A 26,802-nucleotide genomic window follows, 5' to 3' on the forward strand; every position below is an offset into this window, starting at 1 on the left:
GCTCTGTCCTTGCAAAGATAAAGCTTTGATGTCTCAGAAGCCAATCATTTTTTTCTTCTGTACAGTTGTATTGATTAACAATTAGTGACTCTTTTTCCTCAAAAATCATACTAACACTATTCTTGCAGCAGTCTTTCTACAGGCCCTGAATGACTCCTTATAAGGTTTCATAGTGTTTCCATTTTTCCTTCAGCAGAGAAAAACGATAAAAAATAAATTATTTCATCTCTTTAATGAAGGGTTTGCATTGCCAGAATATGTATTAGTGCACCAAAACACTGTAATCACACAGCAGTCAACACTTTTTAGGTAATGGTGGTATAACAGTAACCATTGACTTTGCATTTTACTTGTGTGATAATCCAGATGCCACTTTTCAAAATGTACTAAAACAATCAAATAGCATACAGTAAAGTGACCAACTGTTCCATGATTAACACTTGTCAGTTAAACTGAAATTCTGTGCAATACTACTACTATGATGTTTACCAATTGAGAGTAAGTTCTTGATTTTTTTTTTTTTACAAAGCATTTAATATGTGCCTTGCTAATTGGGGTAAATTAGCAAGCCTTTTCTGCTGAATGTGCATCTCTTCTCACCTTTTTTCCCCACAATATAAGATACTGAAGCAACTGGCAACACTACGTAATTACTGTCTACCAGTGGTATCTTAGAATTGACTTTTGTGGCTTGTACTAGAGGGAATGGGATTGGAAAAGACTTTGTGTCATGTTTTGGTTTATTGCTTACTTGCTGATTGCTGTCAACTCCCTTTTAATACTACAAAAAATGTCGCGGTAGCCAAGTGTCAGTGAATTTTGTTAATGAATTTCTGTAGGTTTATGTGAGAAGTATTCTAGACAACATCAAGTTAATTGGGAAGATACCTGAGCAGGAGTTATACTTCAAGTAGGCATTATCTCTCTAGTAAATGTTCCATAGTCTAAAATGTTGGAAGATCTGTTTAAATGTGTCATATTTGTTAAAATTGGTGGTAATAAGTAGTCTATCTCTGTGTAGCAAACCTTTTTTTTTTAAAGTGAGGTAGTCCTTATGAAACATGCAAACAAAATTAAATGGTAACACACTTTTTTCCTTTTTTAGAAAAAAAGCATTTCTGCTCAGTAACTCTGAAATTCTCCCTTAAGTAGACTGAGTTACATTGGTGAGTAAGTCTGCAAGAAAAAGGTTGAGGAAAACGTCAATTCCATTCTCTGTAATGGCTAGTAAAACAAAATATTTGAAATACCATAGAGATCAAAATAGAAAGCACATTATTGCTCAAATCCTTGATCTTCCTGTGTCCTGAATGTTGTATGTAGTTCTAGTCACCTTATTTCAGGAAGCAGCAGAGGAAGATGACAGCTGAACAAAGGTATGGAATAGCTTCTGAAACGGTGGGATACTTCAGGATAGGGAGAAGACAGTGGACCTGGGGAAACTAACATTCTAAGGCTTTCACAAATTATTTGGAGAAGCTGAAAAGCAAGTAGGTTATTGATTATAAAGTTATTCAACATTAGGATTAAAATAAGAGGCAGTTTTTTATATCAAGTGTAATTACATTATGAAAGACTTGACTAAAATTGTAAATATGTTCAAAATGAATCGGGTAGGTTCAGGATGGACAGTTATTTAGCTAGTCATCCTGTTTTTCTTCCAGAACTAATACAAGGCAGCATCACTTTTAATTTAGGTTTTTCAGTAAATTTATTTTCAGTAGGAAATCAGAAGAAAACAGTGACATTAAAAGTCCCCCTGTATAATGGTACATTATATATACTATATAAAAGTGATGTATCGTAGCTGTCATTTTGTGTGTGTGTGTGTATATGTATGCAGTGATATATGTATAATATGTGTATATGATACATATATTTAATGATATGTATGATGTACTGCTATATAATGATACAGAGTACAACTTGCACTTCTAACTGAAATTTCCTATTGTTCTAATCAAGCAGTGGCATCATGATTCCCTCTTTTTTTTTCCCCTCCCTAAGCTAAGTGAATGTTACCATGTGGCTTTAAAATTCATGGCGGCATGCTTAAGATAATTATCTAATTGACTACACAGTTGGAAATGGATCAGAGATTTAACTTCCACTTACTCAGTATAGATCACCTGTGGTGGTAAATATCTATGATATGATATTACAGTTCAAATGTTTTGGAATAAAATGTCAGTTTTGTGAAGTTGAATGTGATTTTTCTTAATAGTAAACCATTTTTGCTGCTCATAGGATCACAGGAAAAATTGGCAATTTATCTAGAAAGTTAGTAGAAAAAAACCCGCTAAATACTGCTAAGCCTTTTGTTTGTGCTGTTTATTTTTTCTAGAGTGATGTCATTTATGTCAGTAGTATTCTTAGGTTTATGCTTATGTAAATACAGCCTGAATGTATTTTTGCCTTGACCTGAAACATTAATTTCTCAAATCAACTGTTAATCCTGGGTTTTCATAGATGAATTATCCAACTTTTCTCTTTTTAGGCCTTGACAAAATTCTTAAAATGTGTCAACTGGGACCTACCACAGGAGGCAAAGCAAGCATTGGAGCTATTGGGAAAATGGAAGCCCATGGATGTGGAAGACTCTTTAGAACTCCTGTCGTCTCACTTCACTAATCCAACAGTTCGTCGATACGCTGTCGCTCGGCTTCAGCAGGCTGATGATGAGGTATTCGTTGTTCTGTGAGTGCATGTGAAAGTCAGCTGATCTTAGGGTCTGGAGCACAGAGCTTTTATAGTCTTACTAAGTACTTTAAATATTTGCTACTTTTTAAGCCGTTTACAGGAATATAACAGTAACAGTGGCAAAAAAAAAAAAAAAGGAGAAAAGAAAAAAAAAAAAACAATATGCTGCTGATACGATGCTGTTTACTAAAAGCTCTTTACTATATGGAGCAAAGTCTTCCTGCTATAAAATGGCATTCAGTGATAGCTTTGGCTTTTGCCTAAAAAACTGAAATAACCATATATTCTACCAATGATAAATTCTGAATAGTTTATTAAAGATTTCCAGCAAATTTAGCTGGTAACTGAAGTAGTATATTATTATACTACATTTGTTAAAGAAAATAAGTAGAGAAACATATATGGAAACAAGGTACATCTAGTGGTAAACTGATTGGGATATGATGAGCTGTTATTTGAAAATGTAGTCCACTTTAAAAGAAGTTAATTTGTAAATTTTAATCACCATCTATTTTATTTTCTTCGGGTAGTAAAAAATAAATACCTGGAAGATGCCACTGTAACTCTTCAATCAACAGGGGTGAAAATAGGGAATATAAATCTCTAATTTTATCAAACCCTCTTCAGTAGCCAACATGATAATGCACCGATGTAAACGTACCTTTAGCAAGACATTTAAAGGCAACTAAACTGGCCCAGTGGAATCGCAAGGGAAACATTAAAAATGGCAGGTGATCAAAATCTTATTTTTCAGTCTTGAGTAGATCAGATACTGGGATTTATTACCAGGGATCAAAAGAAATATATGATGGTGCATAAAAGAGAGGGGATCTGAATTCCTGGTATCCTTATCCAGATTTTATGCTTGAATTCCATTCTCAGAGGTCAGTATACTTAATTAGCATTTACAGCCTTGCAGTAATGAAGAGTTACTGAAATGAGAACTGAGTATCTTCTATGAGTCAGGCTTCATCCTAGACTAGTTTTTTAACTGTATATGATTTGCTAGTGAGACCCCACTTTTCATTTCCTTATAGGTTACTTGAAGTTATTCTACAGATAGACTTTTGAAAAGATGAGTCCCACGCAGTTTTGACTGACTTTTCAATTTCCTTTGTATTTTTCTCCCTGAGGATTTGCTGATGTACCTGTTACAGCTAGTCCAGGCACTGAAGTATGAAAACTTTGATGACATAAAGAATGGACTGGAACCAAGCAAGAGGGACAGTCAGGGTTCCATGTCTGAGAGCATGACTACATCTGGAACTAGTGGTACAGAAATAGACAGGTAAAAAAGCAAGAATTTTGGGGGTGGAAAAGCAGTAATAACTAATATCATTAGCCCTCAGATTCTTTTCCCTTGTAGAGACCATTGCATATTTGACTTTGAGGGTTCATAATCTGGAGCAGTGATGTAAAAAAAAAAATGTTTAACCTCTTGAATTTTCACTGAATGTATTTTCTTAGAACAGATAGTTTATAAAATTCTTGCAACTCTAAATTTAAAAGTTGTAGCCTTTGGCTTAATTGTGTCAAAAGAAGGCAACATTTGGAAGAGCAATGGCATGGCTTCCTTCTGTCCTTGCAATAGATAGGATGTCTTCAATGAAGCTGTTTAGACAAAACTGGAAATTATATTCTTATATAAGAATCTGGATCTAATAGCTTTGAGTCTAAACCAGGAAGAATTTTTTTTCCTGCTGCTTCTGAAGATGAGGAAGAGAGTCCTGTGAACATAAAAGAGCCAAGGAGCACGCATTTTATTTCCTACAGGAATAGAGAAGAAAGCCTGAAATTTCTGATTAATGCGGTATTAAGTACGGTGCAAACAAACTTGGTTAACAGAATTTTCTGTTCAAACTCCTGGCAAATACTTAGTACAAATTTCCAAGGCTTCTAATCTTAAGATTCAGTATCTAATCACTTAAGTCACTACTAAGTGCTCTTTCTCTAACAGGTATACTACTATACATTGATCCTAATGGAGAGTAGGTGTCCTGGGAGGCCTAATGTCTGTTTGAGGCTGCAGTGCCACTTAGACATTAGTAGGCCTGCTTGCTTACTTCCTTTCAGTAAATTTACTAGGCAAGAATTTTGCCAAGCAAGCATTGAGTTGTCTAATCTGATATGTATGGTTGCATTCTAGAACTGAGTGCTTGCAGGTTTGTATTTTAGCAACTTCATTATAAAACAATATTTTAAAAAGCTTATACTGAACACTTGGATTTATTAAATTTCCATGAATACCTGCTTATTTTTTACGGAAGCTGAAAGCAAAATACTAAGTTCAATACGAGTGAATGTTCTTCATGCACAAACAAACAGTGTAGTTACCCAGGCAATACAAAAAGTTGTAGCCTTTTTACAGTGAGTTTGTAGCCTTTTTACAGTTAGTTGTAGCCTGGTAATTTTTTACTATTTTCCAGAGAGGAGCGGCAGTTTTTGTAGCTACTGTTCATGTAATTTGTCTTGAAATGGGGGTGAGGTGATTTCTTTGAAGATACTTCTTTTGCAGGTTTCTGGATTTATTATGCTGTGGATAGTGAAATGCATTGCTGTTACGCCACCCAAGCAAGAACTTTGCATCAAGTTAATTATATGTTCTTCTTTATTTGTAGTTCCCAGATCATGAGTCCTGTTCCTCCTGTTTCTTCACCACCTCTTACTTCTAAGACAAAGGAGCTTGCAGACAACGAAAACCTTGACGTAAGTCAAACATTTTGTTACTTAGAGGCGTATCAAAATAGAAACTTAATGCAAATTATGTTAGTGATATTTGAGGGTTTTCTAGTGAACTAGTGCTGTTTTTATGTTTTTGGGAATATTTGAATCGTTCTATTCTATTTTACTGAATACTTTAGAAGAAAGTGCTCTAAGAGTATGTGTGATTTAAAGGCTAAGGAAACAACAATACCTTATCTGAGGGGTGTTTTATAGGCCATCTATTCATGAACATGGTCACATTATCCAAATTTGAGATTGTACATTGTGTTTTCCATAATAACAAAGTGGCTCTCTTTTAAAGGAGAAAATTACTGCAAAGGCTATCACACATGCGTGAGATACTAATAATTACGTGTAGCTGAAGTATTTTTAAGGTAGAGATTTGTGTGGAAAACGGTTATTCAACTGTATTAATCTCTACAGTGTTTTCCTCCTGGAACTGATTCTTTGGCTTATGTGTCATATCTTTGTGGACCTAAGTGACAGTGTTGATTTACACCTGCCAAGGATTTTATTTTTCTGCTTTTAGTAGAAATTGGGTAGTAAAAATGGGACTGGAGAGAGGGAAAGATGAGGTGAAGACAGTTGGGAAATTTGACTTTAATCTCATATGCAGTTAATTGATCTTTAATCCCTTGGATGTTGGCAGTCTTTCTTTTTGAGCCTCAACATTATGTAGAAAATAAATCTCAAATGGAGCATATCAGTAATGATGCATAGACTTCTGTTCAGTTGAACTGTCAGACCCTGAAAAAGCAGGCCGATCCTATATATACTGTACAGATTCATTGTTCGTGGTAAGATGCAGAATATCTTAACAATATCTAGATCTGGATGCAGGGAAGTGTAGCAAATGCCTTCCAGGGTTGAGTTGTACACTTGGATGATGATTGTGTAGGAGGAAAATGTAATATGTTATAGATAGACATTTTACATTAAAGATTTATAGTTAGAGATTATCACATGCTTTTTACTTTGTTTGTAAATACATTACTGTAGAGGTAGACTTTAATATTGCTGCTGAATTTCTTTGAAGTAATATTAAAAATAATATAACTTAATATTAAGTTGAAGGCTGAATTCAATCTGACCTAAAGGGAAATTAATTTCTTAAAACTCTGTGCAATTGGGGGGGATTTTTTCTTTATTTTGTGTGTCTCTCAAGTACTCAGATTTCCTATATAACTTAATTTTGTCTGTCTTAAATCTCTTTCAGCAAGACCTTTGCACTTTCTTGATATCACGAGCATGCAAAAATTCCACGTTGGCAAACTACTTATACTGGTATGTTTGGATCTATTTATTCATAATATATGAATATCTCATTGAAATCAAGGCTAAAATGCTCAGAAGGATGCCCAACAAAAGATAAACTCTGTCATGAGAATTTGAAAATTTTAACTTCTGGATAGATGGAAGTGGTAGGTTTAAAACAACAACACAATCAAACAGAATAATTAGTAAAAGCAGGGCACTCTTTAGAGTTACACGCACTGCTCTTTAAGAAGATGTTAATTATACAGTGATCAAAAAGAAAAAAATGCTCACTGTATGATTTGAATTATTCAATTAGTTTGTGGTGGTGGGGAGGAAATACACTCGTTTTCTGCTTTGCTTTTCTGTTTGGTTTGTGTTTATAGTTTCTTATAATGTTGGCTAGAGTATTAAAGTTAGTCACTTTAGCATATCAAGAGTATATTTTAAAAAAGGATCATAAAGCACTCTAAGCCTTTTGTGATGACCTGATTTTTCTTTTAAGATTCTGTGGGTATGTTATGAGCACAAACAAAATGTCATTGCAGATATGTGTTTTCTTAAGGGAGAATTGTAGTTGTGAATAGTTCATCTAGATAGTGAAAAGGTAAGATGACTCTTAAGAATCCTATCTATCTTCTGCTATTAAAGAATTAAACTAGATGCCTAAACTGATCACCTTCATGCCTTCTTTACTTAATGAAGTGTGTATTTCCAGAGCTGAATTATCTCATGTTATCTCATGTTAAAAAAGTGGAATAAATACAACTGTACTCTGGGAAACACACACATACATGTGCTTATATAAGCAAACACATGTATGTACATGTATGTGAATAAATATGTGTCTCAATGAACATCTTCTGTTTATGTGGTTAAAATGAAGTAAAATGATTCTCATTTGTATCCTTTTAGATGCCTCTAAATCTTCATACACTTAAGCATATGTAAATTAACTACAGATACTCTATGAATTTTGAATTGGTTGTGATATGACAAAATAAACTATTTCTACAAAAATTGTATAAGAATCCTAATCTACCCTGAGAGTGGGTCCATCTGTAAATCCATCTTTTCCTGTTCTATTTTTTTGATTGCTTTCTCAATAATTTAAATAATTAGGATATTTAAGTGCATGACTTTAACTACAGTTCTTTAGTATGCATATTTTTTCCAGTACCCAAAGATAATGTTTGACTTCAGAATAAAGATGCTATTAAATTTAAATGATTAAAACAATTGCAGCTGGACTGATGTGCATAGAAGCCAAATGTTTGACTTAATCTAATATTCTTCATTAAGGTAAATGTTGCTAGACTAGCTTATTTCTGTGACATGATGAGCAAAGTTGAAGTTGCTGTGAAATTAATTCACTTCTGTTTAAGAGTTTTTCCTCACATAGCACGTTAATATAAACAATGCACTTATATTTAGGCATCGTCTCGTACAGAGACAGTCTACAGAAAATTTAAAAGTATCCATAATTCTAAAGTTTTTGTCTTCTGACTACAAAAAAATCAGTCAATTCATTCTTTCTTTTCTTTCCAGACATCTCATTTTCTCAGTGACAAAATACAAATGTTGCAGCCACTGTTACAGCTGAGGTAGCTATAAATCCTCTTGGCTGCTGATCAATTGCATGTTTCAACTATCCAGACACAGCATGCACCTAAAATAATCAATGGAAAAAGTACAGTAACCCTTGAAAATCAAACGTTATTCACTTACCATTCTAAAACTATCCTAACCTTATACTTTCACAGTGCCTATAGAAGTCAGTATTGCTGCTTATCTCTATATGTCCTCTTTGGATGTATGAGGCTCTTCCGAAAGCGTGAAGCATCATTCTTACTTCTTGTTTGAAGTAAGAACTTCTTGTTTGAAGTAATTCTATCTAAAGTTTCTGTTTTAATGAGTAAGGATGAAAAAAGCAGGCATTCATTACTTACTGTTTTCCTTGAACTCTTGGTGCAGACTTTGCACATACACACTTTTAATTTGTTATATTTACATTACTGCAATCTAATGTGTGATTTTAATTAGGCAATAATGTAGGACAATGAATCAGTAAAGTTTCAGAAGTAACCTCTAGTTATAGATTTCACTGAGATAATAGTAATCCTGAAATAAGATACTTATGCCATGTGTTAGTGTGTATGGAATGTGTTACATGTATTCAGAAATAAGCTTAGTAAAATTTGACATGCAAAAAGTTAATGTTTTAGCCACTTCTAGTAGAGTTCCTAGCTCAGTATGAAGAACAAAATCGAAAACTCTTTGTGCAGACGAAACTTAATTATTTGTTTTGAAGGAAACGAAAGTAACAGTCAAATCTGCCTGGCTATGTACATTTTCACAGTCTAGAAATGTGTGTGTTTATAGCTCTTTGTTAGCCATCACACTGATGTTCCTTACGAATTTTCTCTTTGTTTTGGGGAGGAAAGAGGATTGGATTGTGCAGAAGGGGAGGGGGATTATTTCTGATGTAAAATGTTGACAAGTTGGCTTTCTTCCAATTCCTTTCTAAACATCTGACAGCAGTTTCAAACTTAAAATTTGAAATAGAAGTCCAGGATATTTTGCTTAACCAACCTGATAGCCTTCTATGGTGGAATGACTGGCTGGGTAGATGAGGGGCGAGCAGTGGATGTTGTGTACCTTGACTTCAGCAAGGCTTTTGACACTGTCTCCCATAACATCCTCCTAGATAATCTCAGGAGTGGACAGTGAAGTGGATTGAGAACTGGCTGAAAGGCAGAGCTCAGAGGGTCGTCATGAGTGGCGTGAAGTCTAGTTATAGAGTGACGGAGCACTGGCACAGGTTGCCTAGAGAGGTTGTGGAGTCTCCTTCTCTGGAGATATTCAAGGCCTGCCTGGATGCAACCCTGTGTAACAAGCTCTAGGTGACCCTGCTGAGCAGGGGGATTGGACTAGATGATCTCCAGACGTCCCTTCCAACCTTACTGATTCTATGATTCTATGATGACATGTGTCTTTTACTATATTGTAGCTAAACTGAAATCAGTGCAAAATTAATACAGGTAACTAAAAAGAAAGTCAGCAAAGCTCTGTATTGTTCATTTGAGTCAATCTTGTGCTGTCATCATTCTTAAGCATTTGCAGAAGTTTTAGAAGAGTCCAGATATTCCAGTACTGTGTGTTTGCAGCAAGTCAACTTACCTCTTCAAATACCACCAGTACAGGAGAGCAGACATTTCATTTTTCTGTTGGCTGCAAATGACAGATCTCTAATCTGATACCATAATCAACTGAAAGGGGATACTATGAAAGCACATATTGATGAAAGTCAAAGTAGCCACTTGTGAATCCAAATGCAGTGTTTGAAAATAGACTGACTTGCTAATTTTTTTTTTCAAAAATGCTATGGTTATACTTTTTTCATGGGCAATGCTATGAAATGCTGGGCAACAGAAGGAAGATCTGTGCACAGCTACATTTTGCTTTCCGGTGTTGTGGATAGAAATAAAAATAAAAAGTTTTTTGAAAAGCTCTTATGAACTCATCAAAATAAATTGTCAGTATAACCATTTTAAATTGACTTATTTAACTTTTGTAGCTGAATCGTAATTTTAGAAATTAAAACTTATTTCAGAATATAGACTTTTTAGAGCTGCACTGGGATCAGTAAGGTCTCTTCTGCTATTGCTGGTAGAATAATGCCAGAATCTCACACAAGTATTGTGTGATTTTTGCTTTTGCAGGTATACTTAGTTACATTGCCAATTTGTAGCCCCTATATTATGCCTGGACTGTAGAGGGTAGATAAGTGGAACATCTACTTCCACTGCTTGGTTGAGGTGTTGACTTGGACATCTGACTTGTCCTTTGTGAATGACACCGCTTCTTTGTAAGTGAAAAATTTCGATCTGTTATGTTCTCCATATCTAAGTGGGAACTTGGCTGACTGTGCAATTTTGAAGCCATCACATGTGTTTTGAGGTAGATTGATGTGAGCACTGACTTTATTTTTAGCCCCAGACCTATAGTAGAGGGCTGCTGTATTTCACTCAAAAATTGTGTAGCACAGGAGTACAGCATAACTTGAATTGTTTTTATGCTGCAGGTATGTAATAGTGGAGTGTGAAGACCAAGATACTCAGCAGAGGGACCCAAAGACTCATGAAATGTACTTAAATGTGATGAGAAGATTTAGTCAGGCTTTGCTAAAGGTAATGCTTTTGTGTAAGGAAGTACTTAATGGCTTGGGATAGTCATCCTTCAGAAATGAACAGATGCCTAGGAGCAGGACAGTCATGTGCTAGAATCTAAAAAATTTCCAGTTTTCCTTGAATATTCACTGCGATAAAACAGTAACTTTGCTGAAAAATACAAGGAATTTTTGAGAACTTTATTTTATTACTTGCTCTCATGAGTAACATTGATTCCCAAATCCTCTGCCTTTTGTAATGAGTCTATTTTTTTTAAGTGCTTCTCTATTGGAAGCACTTTTCCTTGCAGTGTATACTTGACAATTGCAAGGACAAGAGAAGATAGGTCTGTCTTTTGAATTCGGAAACAATGTTGTTCGATATGTCAGCAGCAGAGGGTGCTGGAGCAGTGGGGAAGAAAGCAGAAACAAGTCTTGCAAAGTACAGCCTATAATTTATAGAAGATGTGCAGTGTTTGCTGGTTTTAGTGTATCTCACACTTTACATCTAATTCCGATTTTAGTAGTGTTGTTCAAATCTCTAACTCTTAGAATACGTAAGAATATTATGTGTGCTGCCATGCTTATCCTTACTAACTTATTTTGGCTGTGTGAATAAGCTTGTCATGCATGGATGTTCAGGACTAATTATTGTTCATTCAAATTGAAGTGCACTTGTAGGTCACATAATTGTTTGCTAGCTACAGTGATTTTGATTATGTTTTACAGAAAATATCTTTCGAATTGAAAGGAAATTGATCTTTATTCACTTACTTAAAAAAACCCATAGGTCTAGGATTAAAGGAACAAATTCCAGGTAAAATAATTATGGAGCAAAGAACTAATTTTGTTTCTTTTAATCCACTTAGGGTGATAAATCTGTCAGGGTTATGCGTTCATTGTTGGCAGCCCAGCAGACATTTGTAGATCGGCTGGTTCATCTAATGAAAGCAGTACAGCGTGAAAGTGGGAATCGTAAGAAAAAAGTAAGTAAGGGATTGGAAAACTTATCTCTGGCTAGAATTTGAGGGCAGGAATACTAACTTTCCACTAAAAACTCTTAGCCCTGAGATGTGCTAAGTGTCTATCTTTTCTCTAATAATTTTAGCCAGTATTAAACTTAGGAGGGTATTAGATGGCTTAAAGTTCCTTTGTATTCTGAAAGTTGGTATGAGAACAGAGAGATGAGGCCTTCTCTCTAGCAAAACTATAGAGATTGACACTTATTTACTATAGTTGTTGAGCCTGCAACTGAGGAGCAGTAGTCAGCTGGCTAATCCACAAAAATATCTGACTCACTTGCATGGTCCTGTCTTTTGCCCAAACTAATGGCCAAGTAAAAGAGCTTGGGTTTGGGTTTAGGAGAAACACCTTTGGCAATTGAAAGATACAGAAAACATGGAAAAAGTAGTGATAGGTCTGTGAGATGTTATAGGGGATGTGAGTAGAGGTTACTGTAGTGTCAGAATTATGCAAGTATAGATAAAATCCATGAAACAATTTCAATTGTTACGAGGTTTCATTTGTTGGAAGAGCAGCAAAACTATTCTTTTATGGGGCGGTGTGCCTGTTGTTGAAAGGTGATGTCTCAAATAATAAGCTTTCTATCATAGATGCGTTTTAAAATGCTTTACCTCACGTAAGATATCTTAAGAATATACTTGATATACTGGTATGGATGAGAAAGCAGGAATGCTAAAGAGATTTCTCTTTATGCGTTTTCTTTTTCTCTATATAACACATAGCAGGGTTTTTTTAAGCATTGCTTTTTCAGTATAATATCAGTCACCTTTATTTCTTTAAATCTGTGAGGTATGTTTTTGCTGGAAAATGGAACACTTGAGCTTAGTATAATTCTTATGAATTTTTATGAATGTGTTATGCATCAATAATAAAGATGTAATCACTAAAAGAAAATGATTGTATTCTTGGAGTTTTTAATCCATAAGAATGTACTCCTTGTACAATATAGTGGTAGCATTCTGTCAGATGGACTTTTATAATTGCAAAGAAATGTCCGTGAAACTAAGAAACACAAGGGTTTGATTGTGGATTAAAATCAAGCCAGCAGCAATTAACCATTTTAAGTATTCCGAACAGTACTGGGCTGTGTCTCTGTGTTTATATTGGCTTTATTCAATAGGGGAAAAGGCTAGAGTCTTTCATGTATATGACCTTTATGTAGGACACCAAGTGTAAAGTACTAGGAAAATTGACTGGTATTGAACTTCTGAAATTGAATTTCTGGTATCTACAGATATAGGAAGGTAGAGCAAGCTCTGAAATCAGATCTATGCAAGCTAATGGCAATTTGATTCACTGGTGATAGGGAATCTCCTTTAGTTCAGGGTTTTACAAGATCAGACCTGATGACTTGAAACAAATTTCTAAAATAGAACTAATACTGATACTGGTGTAGAAAATAAACCATCTTGCTACTCTTGCAAGCACTTTTGAAATAAATTATTGCAAGACTATTGTATCTGACACTTACAAAATGGCTCAGCCAAATTTAGACTAGATGGAATGTTTCCTTGCTTATTCAAATTACTGCAAATGGAGCATTTTTATTTCACTGGACTTGAAGAGTGAAACTTCCTGTTCTTTGGAAGAGTAAAGAGTTGAATAAATGGAATATTTCTTAATTATTCATACATATTCTTTATTAAAATACCTTTTTAATTGTTCGTATATACTTACTATCTATTCTTTTAAAAAACAAGGTCTTGCTTCTTTTATTCTTTTAGAATGAGAGGCTACAGGCATTATTAGCAGATAATGAAAAGATGAATTTAGCAGATATGGAACTTATTCCGCTTCCACTGGAACCTCAGGTGAAAATTAAAGGGATAATCCCTGAAAAAGCCACGCTCTTCAAGGTAAATGAGATCTTCTGAATAGTTGAAATATAACCAATCTTGTGATCACCAAGCTGAGAAACCTCAGCTGGCAGATTTCAAGCAAGAGGTTGATACAGTGAAGGCAAAATCTAACTGTAAAGTGACCTTACAGTGGTTAAATAGCCTATCAGAAAGATTACTCTTTATTTTTTTTTGTGAATTCTTTGTGAATGCTTTTAAGTTAAAGTGCCAATTTCAAAGCAATATTTTTCTTTTTTGTAAGATCAGTGAAGTGTATCTATTGTCTTTTCAAAAGCAGAATACAGTTAAGTTTTTATGTGCGAATGTTGATTAATGAAGTTACTTCCCAAGGTGGAGATATGCTTGCTATTTCAAGAGTCCCTGAACTGTAGTTTGCTGGTGTTCAATGGGAATATCATTTGTGATCAAAGTCGCATGATGCTGCTTAGTCAAAAGTGCTGCATCCCAGCTGTCTGTTCTTTTGCAGAGTAAAATTGTTAAATTTGTTTAAATTAAATTAAATTGTTAATTGTTAAATATTGTTGAAAAGACTGGGATTGCTTTGCATCCTGTGCTACTCAGAATCTAAGTTATTGCTTATGTCTGGTGATCTAGGACATCTTTGTGAAATTTACCTTCAGCTTGTATACACTACTGCGATCTAATTTTAAGGTGACTAAAACATACTTTACTGGCCAGGCTGAGGAGCAGGAGGTGGCATGCAAAAGTTACAAAGCTTTCAAGCTGCCATTGCAACCACTGTTAATCCCTCATCTCTACTAGGTCATAAACTAATGTTCAGTAGTTTGAAACATTGTTGACAGATTCCTTGTTGAACGTGGTATAATGTGTGTCTATTGAAATCAGAGGTGAACCTTCTTCCGTGGCTTTCTACCACCCAATCTTGTAGTTCTAAAGATTGGGCAAGTTTCTTTATGCATCTGTTAATTTCTTTGAAGAGGGCACTTGTCCTACTCCATGCTCCTGTACTTCAAGTTGGAGGCAGCATTGGAAAGAATTTGTCAGACCTTTTCAAAAAAGCAAGGTTTTGCAAGCTTGAGAGCCAGCTTTTTGTGGGATTTAAAAGAAAATTTAATCGTAGTTAGTTCCACTATGTTCCTGGATCAGCAGCCAAATATTCCCTATCTGGAACAACAACTTAACTTGTCAGGTAAAAATCAAGTCAGGTATTCAATGACCTTTTTTATCACGATAGAAACTGCACAAGTATTAGTCTGTATCCTTGACTTTTATTTATTATTATTGTTTTAGTTTGGAGAGAAGTGACTTGGTCAGTTGCAATATGTGAAATTATTCATGCACATAATTGATCCCCTTCAACCCATTTTGTGTAGCAAAAATGCAGACAATTAAACTAGGTTTCTCGAACAACATCGTGAAAAGACATGCCTGCTTTTACTAAGTAGGTTAAGAAAGCAATTAATTGTTTGGGATGTCTTGCACCTAGAATTTCTTTGATGTTTAGCATTCTCTTCTCTCTCTCTCTCTCTCTCTCTCTCTCTCTCTCTCTCTCTCTCTCTCGGTCGATTTAGATTTGTTTTGTTCTGACCTTTTGCATAGCACGTCTTTGATCTGGATTGCGTGCATATAAGCAAAATTAGCATCACTTTGCTGCTGCTGGGAAAACTTCCTACTAACTTTTCTTTTCCTTTCAACAATGGCAAGCCTGAGGAGCTTTCAAAAACATGCCTATGTCATACTCTGGGTAGCTGGAAATGATATGTTCCGAGCCCTAGGTAGTGTTTAACTGGTTTGTAAGATTTTTAGAATCAGTTTCCTCCTGCCAAACTGAAGGAACATTAAGGAACTCCTGTTCCTCAGTTCCATGTCATAGGTAACCAAATAGAACTAGTCCATATCTTTTTGTAACTGAATTTGATATCTGAAGCCCATGATCTAATACTTGTTTAATTCATTTTTTAATTTACAGTACTGTAAATGGGATTTTTATTTTAGAATTCCAGTGTAGCAGTGTTGACATTCACATCTTACTACGAACACATTTAGTAGAGTAAGTTTCCTTTTTCAGAGTGCCTTAATGCCTGCTCAGTTATTCTTCAAGACAGAAGATGGAGGCAAATATCCTGTAATATTTAAACATGGTGATGATTTACGTCAAGATCAACTTATACTTCAGATTATTTCACTCATGGATAAGGTGAGAATTATTAATGGATATCCTTATTTTTTTAAGTTACTGATTCTCTGTGCCATGAGCAAGAATGGGAAAAACTGTTAATGCAGCTTAATTCAGTTCTTCAGTTATTGCTAATACATTCCATAGTTTTCATATCTCTCAAATAACTTACTCTTTTATTACCTTTTTTCTCTTTAGATATATGCAAAGATCATCTGTAGTTAAGATTGGTAAAATTGCTTTTGCTCGTCAGTGATTTGAATGAAGAACAATGGAGATCAATCCAATTATAGAAGCTTTAGCTGTTTGTTTTTGTACTTATATTCTCATTTTCTTTCTAGCTGTTACGAAAGGAGAATCTAGATTTGAAGCTGACACCCTATAAAGTGCTGGCCACTAGTACAAAACATGGTATGAATACCCTCTTTTTTTTTAAAAAAAAAAAAAAAAAAAAAAAAAAAGACAGTAACAGGAGGAATTTTCTTCTCCGTATGTTCATAGATTGTCACGATGCAGTATTTTCATAAGGGATACTTTGCTTAATACAACATTCTAAAAAGCTCAAATGTATAAGATAATTTTGTTTCAGTATAAATCTTGTGGAAATAAAAAAAATTGAGTGACTGTAGTATTCCATAGGAGACTCAAATGTGTTCATAAAAGAAACCAAGTCTAATTTTTGAAACAGTCAATCAAATTTGTACGTCATTATTTTTGCTTACTAACTTGCAATGTAATCATGTGCAAATCATATGTAGTACTCCTATTTATCAATTTCTTCTTTAAATTGAGGGGAAAAAATGCTTGGCTACATTTTTACATTTTTAAATACATTGTAGTACTTTAAATTCTTGTAACCTTTGTTTTTTTTTAAAAAAAAAAATCCAGTGTAAACTAATTTGGAATCACGAAAAGTAGTTTTAAAATTGATTGAAGGCTGAAAATTGGAGAAAACTTTTTTTCTTTACCATTGAGAAGCAGTTGCATGAAAGCATGCATTAGTGCTGTCCTTTATTAAAGTGCCTTATAGGGTAGTTTTATTTCAGAGTTTTGTGCATTGGAGATTTGTTGGTGGTTTTCCTTCACAGGTTTCATGCAGTTTATTCAGTCAGTCCCAGTTGCAGAAGTTCTTGCTACTGAAGAAAGTATACAGGTATGTATTGTGGGGCCTTAGAATCTTTTACTCGTCAGAGAGTATATTAGATCCCATGCTTCAGTCTTTTCAGTCCCTTAACTGACTTCCATATATTGTTTAGAACAAGAATTTCAAATTGAAACGTATGGGTATGTACAGCAGGTTGTTTTAGAAAAATACACTTAAATCACCACATTAATATCATTGCCTAGACATAATACTATTTAAAGAACTAGATTATAATTCATTTGTAGTACTGAAATTCTGGCTTTACTGTACTGGTGAATGAAAGATTCCTCTACCCTCAAAGTTTTGTTTGAAAGTACCTATGTTGTTCTGTAGCTTTGGCTGTGGTACCTTGTCAAAATGTTTTAATGCTTTTTGCTTCACTAGTTCTGAAATCAATTTCCCTGCCAACGCGAACATATAGATACTGATTAGTTAAGAATGAGCTTTCAGTAACAGTCATGGAATTGAATAGAGACGCATAATTAGTGACACACACAATTCTTGGTAGCTTTTTATATATCTGAACATTCATATATTTAAATATATGTCTGTTTTATATATCGGTAGTTAATATATCAGCTGACAGTTTGGTGTATATATATAAAATCAGCTGGCAGTTTGAGATATATATACACACACTAACTATATTTTATATAGTATAGATACATAGTACAGCATATATCAGTTGGCAGGTTAGTACTTTTTTATGAAAACTACTTGTATTTTTGTTGAATTCAGTCTGTCAGAATGGTGTGGGTTGGTGGATACTGAAAGGTGCATCAGGTCATAGCTCAGTAACTGCAAGCCAAAATAAATAGCTCCTAGCTATTATAACCTACATGTTTAAAACTATGAAGGTAGCAGATCCTGATCAGGGACCAACATGAAGTTGTGTATGTTTCTTCAGCTCTCGGTTGCTTACATATTGTGGTAATCCTCAACTACAATGACATTCTGTCACATGCAATTTATTTCCTCTGCAATCCTTTATACTCTTGTAATTGTGCTGCTTTAGTCTAGTATGCATTTTCATAAAATGGCTTCTTAGAAATGCATGTAAAATTTTCATTTTGCTATTATTTATGAAACATACCTATTTAAAATAGATAATCCACTGTTTTAGCTGCTATGCAGATTCAAAGAGCAATCCTGCCTCAAAAGAATTGTTGATTTAAATAGGCAAGGCGCTGAAAGAATTATATCTCAGATTACTTCACAGATTAATGACAAAATATATTATAGAACCCAGATTTCCTATGCTGCCAACCATGATCAAATATTTGGGCAATGTAGAACAAGGAAAGAAAAATTAAATATGGAGAGATACAATGATGTTAAGCCTTTAAGAGGTGTGTATGTCCTAACTGTAGTTACTAATCTGAACTGTTAGTCCTGTTTAGCTTTTGCTAATCTACTCTAAACTGCTTCCCGTAGAAGTATTTTACCCTCATGTTTATTAATTAGTAACTCTTCAATCCATTGGTAGTTTAGTGAGCCTGTTATGAAGAAAAAGTTTGTTTCAGTTCAGAATTTCAGATCTGTTTCTGTAGAGTGTAAGAATATGATGATTAGCATAGAAAGTAAATTTAGCAATATAGAATTAAATTAGATATCATTTGGTTAGCTGGGAGTGGTTGTTTGTTAAAGGAAATTTAATAGTTCTGAGAGTAACACGCTCCTGCATTTGGCTTTGTGGTCTAAGCAAAAATTCATAGATTACAGTAACAGCCATTTGTCGTCTTATTTTAAATGTACTCTTTCAATCGATCGGAAAGATTTTATTTGAGATCCTGTGGAACAAATAAATATGTAATTTTTTGTTATTTTGTTTTTTCTGCTCCCTAGAATTTCTTCAGAAAGCATGCACCTAGTGAGACTGGGCCTCATGGAATAAGTGCAGAGGTGATGGATACGTATGTTAAAAGCTGTGGTAAGTTAAGAAATTAAATACTCCCTTCTTTCCAGAAGTAATCAAAATTTTAGTAAATTTTAGTAAATTCTTACTTGTTTTTGAAACAACTGATTTATTTCTTGAGTTAGGCTACTGTCTATATCTCATCCTATTTGGGTAACAAGGAGAAGTTGTGGTATAGCTTTTATTCTGTAAACCAATTAAAAAGTTGGTGTTATATTTGCAATCCATGAAGCTTCTCATTGAAATTAACTTAAAAATACTGTCACTCTATGATGATCTGCTTTTTTTTCAACCAAAAAAAATATATTTTCATTATTATTCTACTGTATTTTCATTATTATTCTACTCTATCTACTCCTTTCCCATTCTGTTTCTCATGGCTTATCACTTAGGATTATTTTGGAATATTCTGGCTGGAGGGTAAATTAATAAGAACACCTTTCATTAATTGCAGTTTATATATCACCTTGCATAGTGTTGACATAAAACAATACAAATCTGAATGTGTAGTGCCTCTTTGCAAAACTTCTAAGTGTCTTGAAAGAAGTTCAAAATGTCTGCATTCATTATCTTACTTTATCTTCAAGTATCTCAGTCTCAATATTGGAATAAAAACTAAATTATTGGGCATATAGTTGTATAGGAAGAAAGGAAGATCTTGAGTAGTACTAAATATATTCCACAAATTTATTTTATTACTTTAAATGTTCTTCATATTGCTGATAATTCTTACTTTCCCCCCTTTCTTATTTATGAACAAAAATTAAGATATGCTGTTGTTAAAGATGTGAAACTTCTGTGTATTCAAGAAGGATATCTGTATTGATACAATTTATTGTTACAGCTGGTTATTGTGTAATTACTTACATCCTTGGAGTTGGAGACAGACATTTGGATAATCTTTTGCTAACAAAAACAGGTAATATTTTTAGCAGTACAGTTTTATAATTGTTTATGTGGGGGTGAGGTTTAGCTCAGTTGATGAGATCATGGTGCTAATAATGCCAAGGTTGCAGGTTCAATCCCTGTACGGGCCACTTGCTTGAGGGTTGGACTAGATGATCTCCAGAGGTCCCTTCCAACCTTACCAATTCTATGATTCTATGAGATGGAGCAAACCTGCTTCTCTGTAATTTAAAGGACATGCATATATTACATATGTAAATATATAACGTTATATATTTATATATAAAAATATATATTTATATAAAAGTTTAATTTCTGATCTGTTAGTAATGTTTTACTCAATTTTTCTTGAGGATCTAACACCTACTGAGTGCTCTAGACTAGAATTTTTGTGGGGGGGTTTATGGAGAGGCATATTGTCAGATCTAAAGTGACAAATGATCAAACAAATCAAACTTTAGCTAGAAATTATTAGTAGTGTGAAGTGGCAGCTGAAGCTTAAGAAAGCAAGTAGGTTGCTTAAGTGCTGATTAAAATATGAACATTATGTTTGCTATCCATGAAAGTTTCTCATTGAAATCAACTGAAAAGTAACTTTATTCTGTGGTGAAATGTATTTTCAGCAAAAGTCACCTTAGATAAAACATAACACGTATCTGGCTTGTGATATTGATATCAGTTTAAGATTCATTTGTAGATCTGTAGATGTACAACAGAAGTCTAAATTCACTGAAATACCATCATGTTTGTAAACACTGATTTTTTTCTTTTTTTCTTATTAGTTTTCAATTTGCTTATTTTACAGTCTTGTGTTCTATTGTAACATTTTCTACACTGATGAAAGCTGAACTTCTGTTTTTACTCTTGTATCCAAATTACAGAACAGGAAGATAAATATTCTCAACTAAGAATGGTGTTTCTTTTTTTTTTTTTGTTTTTGTTTTTGTTTGTTTGTTTGTTTTGATTTGGGTTTGTATAACACAAGATTTTCTTGAGCCAAGCTGACCTTTTTTTGGAAGTAGTGTGGGCATAACATGCAGTAAAATTTGACAGCCTTTCCGTAAAATCAGGAAGTACAGTGCTGTTATCTTAAGGCAAGTTTATAATCATTCATGATGCTTTCTTTGACCTCTTGGTTCAGAGCTGAAAACAAGGATGAAATAATGATTATTTGGAAAGTAACTCCCATTCCAAGTATTCTAATTGTTCTCTATTAATTTAATTTTTCATTAAATTGATGTATTCATACATCATAGGCTCTTTCACATGGTATCAGAAAGTAATTTCAAGATCTGTTAACTGGATGACTTGTAAAAAGTCTGTGCAGAATGACTTGGCAACTACTGTACACTCCCAAATACAGAAGATTAGACATGTGTTGTCAGTAGTCATATAGCTATTAGATATAATCGTGATGATTTTACTGAAATATCCATGCAAATTCTTGTCCCTGATTTGAGTCTCTTTTAACCAAAGTAGTTCCAAAGTAGTAGTTTTTTTTTCTTTAAACTGCTACCAAGACCTCCATTTCTTGCTGCTGAGAATAACATTGCCTTAAGATGAGAAGACTTAAGAAGAATGAAAGCTAAAAGCATCTCTCTAAGTAGTTTAGTTAATAAAATCATACGCATATATATATATATATATATATATATATATATATATATAGGCCTTTCTTAATGAGATTTATTTAAACAGCTGAAGTGTTTGTTTACAGCAGGATAAAGCTTTCCAAGTCTCTGTTTCCCTAAGAAACTAACATGATACATCTTAAAACTGGGAATGCCACGGAAGACCACAGAATAAGACTGACACAAGCAATTTCTGTGGCCTAATGACCCTTTCTCTAGGTAAAAAAGGACATTGATAAATTTGGAAGGTTTGTTGGTTTATAGATGAGCTTGAATTATGTCGACATATTCTGTATGATATAGTAGAATATTAGGCACCAGGCCACGATTAATACAAAAGGTCTTGCTCTAAACATATGGGAGAACAGTTTAAGTGAATATTTTTCCTTATCTGCTTGGAATTGCACAAGTATATGTGTAGTTAAAGATCCTTAGTCATGATCCAAAGCATTTCCTATAGCAGACACACCTCAGGGTAGTAATATGTCAGTATTTTGATTTTGGATAATAGACATCTTTCCTGGGTCGGAAGGTAACAGCAAAATCACGGTTTGACTTAGTGGAGAGTTTAAGCAGTGCAGTAGAGGGCAGCACACATCCACAGTAAATTCAGAGTCTGAAATTCTTTTCAACTGTTGTAAACCGAGACATTGTGGGCTTACACTGATGGTCATGTTTAAAGAGCTTTTCTTTTTTTTTTTTTTTTTTTTTTTTTTCTTTAAACTGCTACCAAGACCTCCATTTCTTGCTGCTGAGAATAACATTGCCTTAAGATGAGAAGACTTAAGAAGAATGAAAACTAAAAGCATCTTTCTAAGTAGTTTAGTTAATATAATCATACCTATATATACACATATATATATAGGCCTTTCTTAATGAGATTTAAACAACTGAAGCGTTTGTTTACAACAGGATAAAAGACCAAGGATAAAAATAGGATAAAAGTCCATTTTTGGGTTCACATGTTTTGGTTTCAGATCTATATGGAAATATGTAACTCTTTTTTTCCTGCCCTTCTGTCAGTCCTTCCATCTATAACATCTGTGTTGGATTTTTTCCAGTAGAATTACTGCATCGTCGTGTATCATATAGGTGGCTATACTTATAATAGATTGGGTATAAATTAAATATTAAACAATTCATGTTAAAGTTCATTAAAAACAAATTGATCCCCAACTTTAGGAACATTTTGTGCTATAGGATCAGAACACCTGTCATCTAGTTGAAATTTGTCTTGTTTCATCACTGTTTGACTTCTACTTCTAATATATGGCCTTTTTAAAAATAATATCTGCAAATCCAGATTTATTGTTTGATAACTGCTGTATGATGATACTTCAAGGGCAGTTATAGGAGTTCATTTAGAAAGAGATTAAAAAGATCCCATACAGGGTACTCTGAGTCAAAAAAAAGTCATTTGTCAATAATAAAATTAATACAAAAGTTTGTATTAAATACTTGCATGAGTTTTATAAAATGTTCATTAACTTATTACTTAGAATATCACATTATATTAGCCAACATTGTCTTAAAAGACTCTTTGTTTTCTCTGAGAACATTCAATTATTTACTTCTCCTGAAGGTGAAATATGTTACCATTTTCTGTATGCTTTAATTTCTTGTTTCAAAATCTATAATGGCAAATTTTAATGCCCTGTAAATTGATGCTCTGTATTGCAATAGAGCACTTGACTTTAAGTAACATCAGCCTTATGTAGGATTGCAAACTGATTTATATATTAATGCCAGTATTTGAAAGGCCAGCCCATCATTATAGGATCACAAATTGATGTGTGTAAGAAAGCTGGGGTTTGACTTATTGGTAGGTATGCCCTTCGTTGCTGTGGAAGGAGGTGCTGGTTGTGACTTTGGACTGTGATATACCAGATGTGATGTGTTTAGTTAAATTTCTGAAATATGCTATAGAAACACCAAATGCTAATGTTCTCTTTTTTCCATCTCTTGATGACCCTTTGTTTGTTTTTTCTTTAACATTTGCCTGTTTTTAATGCTGAAATTGGGATCTAGCTCCTGATGTAGACACACAAAGATGGATGTCTTTATGTATGCTAGGCATTTAAACTCCAGAACAGCCAGTATGATCAGCATTAGAGCTTAGTGTTTTAGCTCTGATAACTCAAATTGGACAAAAGACTTCACGTGTTTGTCTTTGTACTTTCAACTTTCGTTATAGCAGGAACAGGTTTCTGAAAGGTCTTGACATAAATGCAACATTCAAATGACATTCTCAAGCGGCCCTGCATGCATATATGTAAGCAGCTAAATCTCACCCTAGTGGCTGGTCAACTTAATCTTTCACTACTCAGTCTTTGAGGACTTTAATGTAAATACCTGTTACGATTTTGATAAACATAGGTGTCCGAGTCCTACACCTGAAATTGGACTTGTAGTAGTAGTAGAACAAGTTGCTACATGGGTAAAATAATGTCATTAAGATCTGAGGATACATCAGAGAATGGAGGCTGAGAACTTGAAAACTGTGTTTGCTTCTAGCGTTGTTCATGGTAAAGTGTAAAAACTACATTGCTTTCTCATTTTGCGCTTAGAATTAGGGCTGGCATCTTCAATATGAAGTGCAAAAATGGACAACTGATTTACTCTCTTTATTCAGTTTCTGTTAGAAATAGCTGTCAGGTGAGACAGCAAAGATCTAAACAGTTCCACATGCAAGATTCACTCTAGTTTCCATGCTTCTCAGTTAAAACGATCTATCCTAAAGCAGGTTTGAGTATGACATAAATGGAAAAACTTCAGGATTCGACCGCTCCTTCTACAATAATGCCTGCATAAATACATTTAATAATGTTCCTAAGTATTATTGCATGTAAAAAAAGTGCAACTTTTAAATAAGTTTTTTAAATGCTACATATCTTGATAAATGTCCTTTAAAAAAAAAATAGCAAAACACTGATGTACTGTTATCCTTTAGATTTCTCTATGCAACTTTGTATCCTGAATAAGATCTTAGTAGTTCATACATTTTTTTTTTTCGTGTTTGCTTAGTCTTCAGAAAAGTTGGAATATGTAGCCAATAACTAATGATGACAGTGAAGTATGTATTCCCCCCCTGCCCCCCCACTGTGGCATTATTCTGTTAGCAAAAGAGTTTTTAATAGAGGCATCAGAAATAGCTAGGGAAGCTAGGAAACTTTCACCTCATTATCATCAGAGGAATTCTTATCCTCTTGATTCAGATTTAAAATACTGACTCAGTTGTGTGTATCTAGTAAATAATACTTTTCTATGCAAGCTTGATTAAAATAATAGTGGCAGTTGTAGTTTACAGAAAGCATATTGCAATTTAGACCTTGACTTTTTTTTTTTAACCTATTGAATGAGTCCTGGCAGTCTCATTCAGTAATAGCATCTAACTTATTTTGCCTTAATCTTAACCTAAGGATGTCAAAGTTCTAAGCAGGTTTTCAGTAGTTATGTCTAGCAGTACTCTAGTGAAATAAAGCAATTTCTGTGCTGTTATATAGGAACTTTGTCCAGGACTAGAATCGAGGCATTAGCAATAAAAGTGATGGACAAATAAGCCTCTGTAGCTTTGGTCAGATTTCATTGGTTATTTGAGGCAACAGTTACCAATTTTTAGTCTCTGCAAGTCTGTGTTTCACTTGATCAAAGCTCTCTTCAGTCTAAAGGCTGAAAGGAGCTCAGCTGGAGTTTCATCTCCCTTACGTCCTGACTGCTAGTCAGCAAAATTTCATGTTTGATGCCATCTCCCTCCGCTCCATAGTTTACAAAAGAAAAATGTTCTACAGGAAAATGTAGTCAAATGAACATGTTTGGGTTTTTTTGTTAATACACAAAACTATCAGCTTTTAGGTTATGAAACAATACTTTTGTGTGCATGTGTGCTGCATAATTGCATATTCCTGGAAGCATCTTATGTTCCTCTTCCAGTCAGTAAATGCCTTGTGTCTTGCTTTTGATTTCTGACGAGGTGAATTTCTGTGGTAAAATAGCTGGAATGGGAATGGAGAGTGATGATGAGGGCATTGTCTTCCCAGGCAAAAAAAAACCTCTGCTTGAAGCCTTTCCAGCAGATATTTTCCCACTTTATGAAAGAATGCTGGTGTCACCTATTAGTCTTGGAGTGAGCCATTTTCAATCCTAGAAATTTGAACAGCTGGGGTGAGCTGGGTGTCTAAATACAGACATCTAAGGCCTTTATAAGTCTAACTCTGCAAGAGTATAAATAGATTAGAGGATCAAATAGGTTTCATGTGTTTTAAGTAACTTCTCTTGATGACTTTAAGACAAAACAAAACCTCCTCATCCATACAATCACTGGAGGACTAGGGTTTAGTCATCAATGAGGAACAGGAATTAACCAATACTTGTAGTCCAAGTTGTGTCTTTAATTGCTAAGTAGGCAGCAATAATTAAGGTGCTTTTCAGATTAAGATGCAATAAATGGAAAATGCAATATAAGCTGAGGTAAAGATATGATGGTCTAAGAGACAAAGACAAATATCATGACAACGACACTGTATAAGGAAGGAAGGAAATGTGTTGTACAATTCACAACCACTCTACCAGGAGGGTAAATGAGAAGTTGTGGAGTCTCCTTCTCTGGAGATATTCAAGGCCTGCCTGGATGCAACCCTGTCTACCACGCTGTAGGTGACCCTGCTAAGCAGTGAGGTTGGACTAGATGGTCTCCAGAGGTCCCTTCCAACCTTACTGATTCTATGATAAACATTTATAAGTACCATACGTTCGAGTATGAACTGAGGGTTTAAAAAAATTGTCTTTCAAATTCAGTTGAAAAGGAGAGTTTCTTCCCAACCAAACTGCTTAGCTTTCAGAAACATTTCAATAAAGACTACACAAATTGGTATGTGACATTCAAAAAAAAAAAAAAAAAAAAATCGCCCCAGACAGCTGCCAGAATATGATGCTAAGTTTTCTCCTTACCCCAATCATAGACTGTTTTCAGCTCATATTAGTTGTGGGTGTGTTTGTGTTTTGTCGTATCTGAGACTGACAAATTTCAAATCAGTAATATTTTGAGGAGCAGTACTTTTGAAGGAAAACAGATGATTAAGCTGACAAACACAAATTCCTAAGTTGTTACTGATGGTTTTTACCTCCTCCCTTACAGATGCATATCACAGATGATGATTATGTTAGGAGATAATATGCTTTTTGCAGTGTAAGATCAATTCTGACAGAATAAAAGTAATAATTTATATTTGCTGCCCTTTCAAAATTGTACATTTTATGCAAAAATTGCTACACCAAATTAGTATTTTTCTGTTTGAAGCTCATATGATTTGGAATAGCTGTTCTATGCAGAGCCAGAGTGTTC

General features: G+C 34.3%; 1 protein-coding gene across 2 annotated transcripts in view; it reads left to right on the forward strand.

Moving 5' to 3' along the window:
* Window positions 1-26,802, forward strand: part of PIK3C3 (phosphatidylinositol 3-kinase catalytic subunit type 3) — a 74,883-nt gene that overhangs the window by 21,400 nt on the left and 26,681 nt on the right. For both annotated transcript variants that reach the window (XM_062599139.1, XM_062599141.1), the window contains 12 exons: window positions 2,498-2,683; window positions 3,834-3,988; window positions 5,319-5,406; window positions 6,641-6,708; window positions 10,763-10,868; window positions 11,716-11,832; window positions 13,594-13,725; window positions 15,758-15,886; window positions 16,207-16,276; window positions 16,954-17,018; window positions 18,855-18,939; window positions 19,769-19,843. In XM_062599139.1, coding sequence (XP_062455123.1) covers window positions 2,498-2,683; window positions 3,834-3,988; window positions 5,319-5,406; window positions 6,641-6,708; window positions 10,763-10,868; window positions 11,716-11,832; window positions 13,594-13,725; window positions 15,758-15,886; window positions 16,207-16,276; window positions 16,954-17,018; window positions 18,855-18,939; window positions 19,769-19,843 — 1,276 coding nt within the window. The remainder of the gene's footprint in view (window positions 1-2,497; window positions 2,684-3,833; window positions 3,989-5,318; window positions 5,407-6,640; window positions 6,709-10,762; window positions 10,869-11,715; window positions 11,833-13,593; window positions 13,726-15,757; window positions 15,887-16,206; window positions 16,277-16,953; window positions 17,019-18,854; window positions 18,940-19,768; window positions 19,844-26,802) is intronic.

This window comes from Rhea pennata, chromosome Z, assembly GCF_028389875.1.
Source record: "Rhea pennata isolate bPtePen1 chromosome Z, bPtePen1.pri, whole genome shotgun sequence".
Taxonomy (NCBI): domain Eukaryota; kingdom Metazoa; phylum Chordata; class Aves; order Rheiformes; family Rheidae; genus Rhea; species Rhea pennata.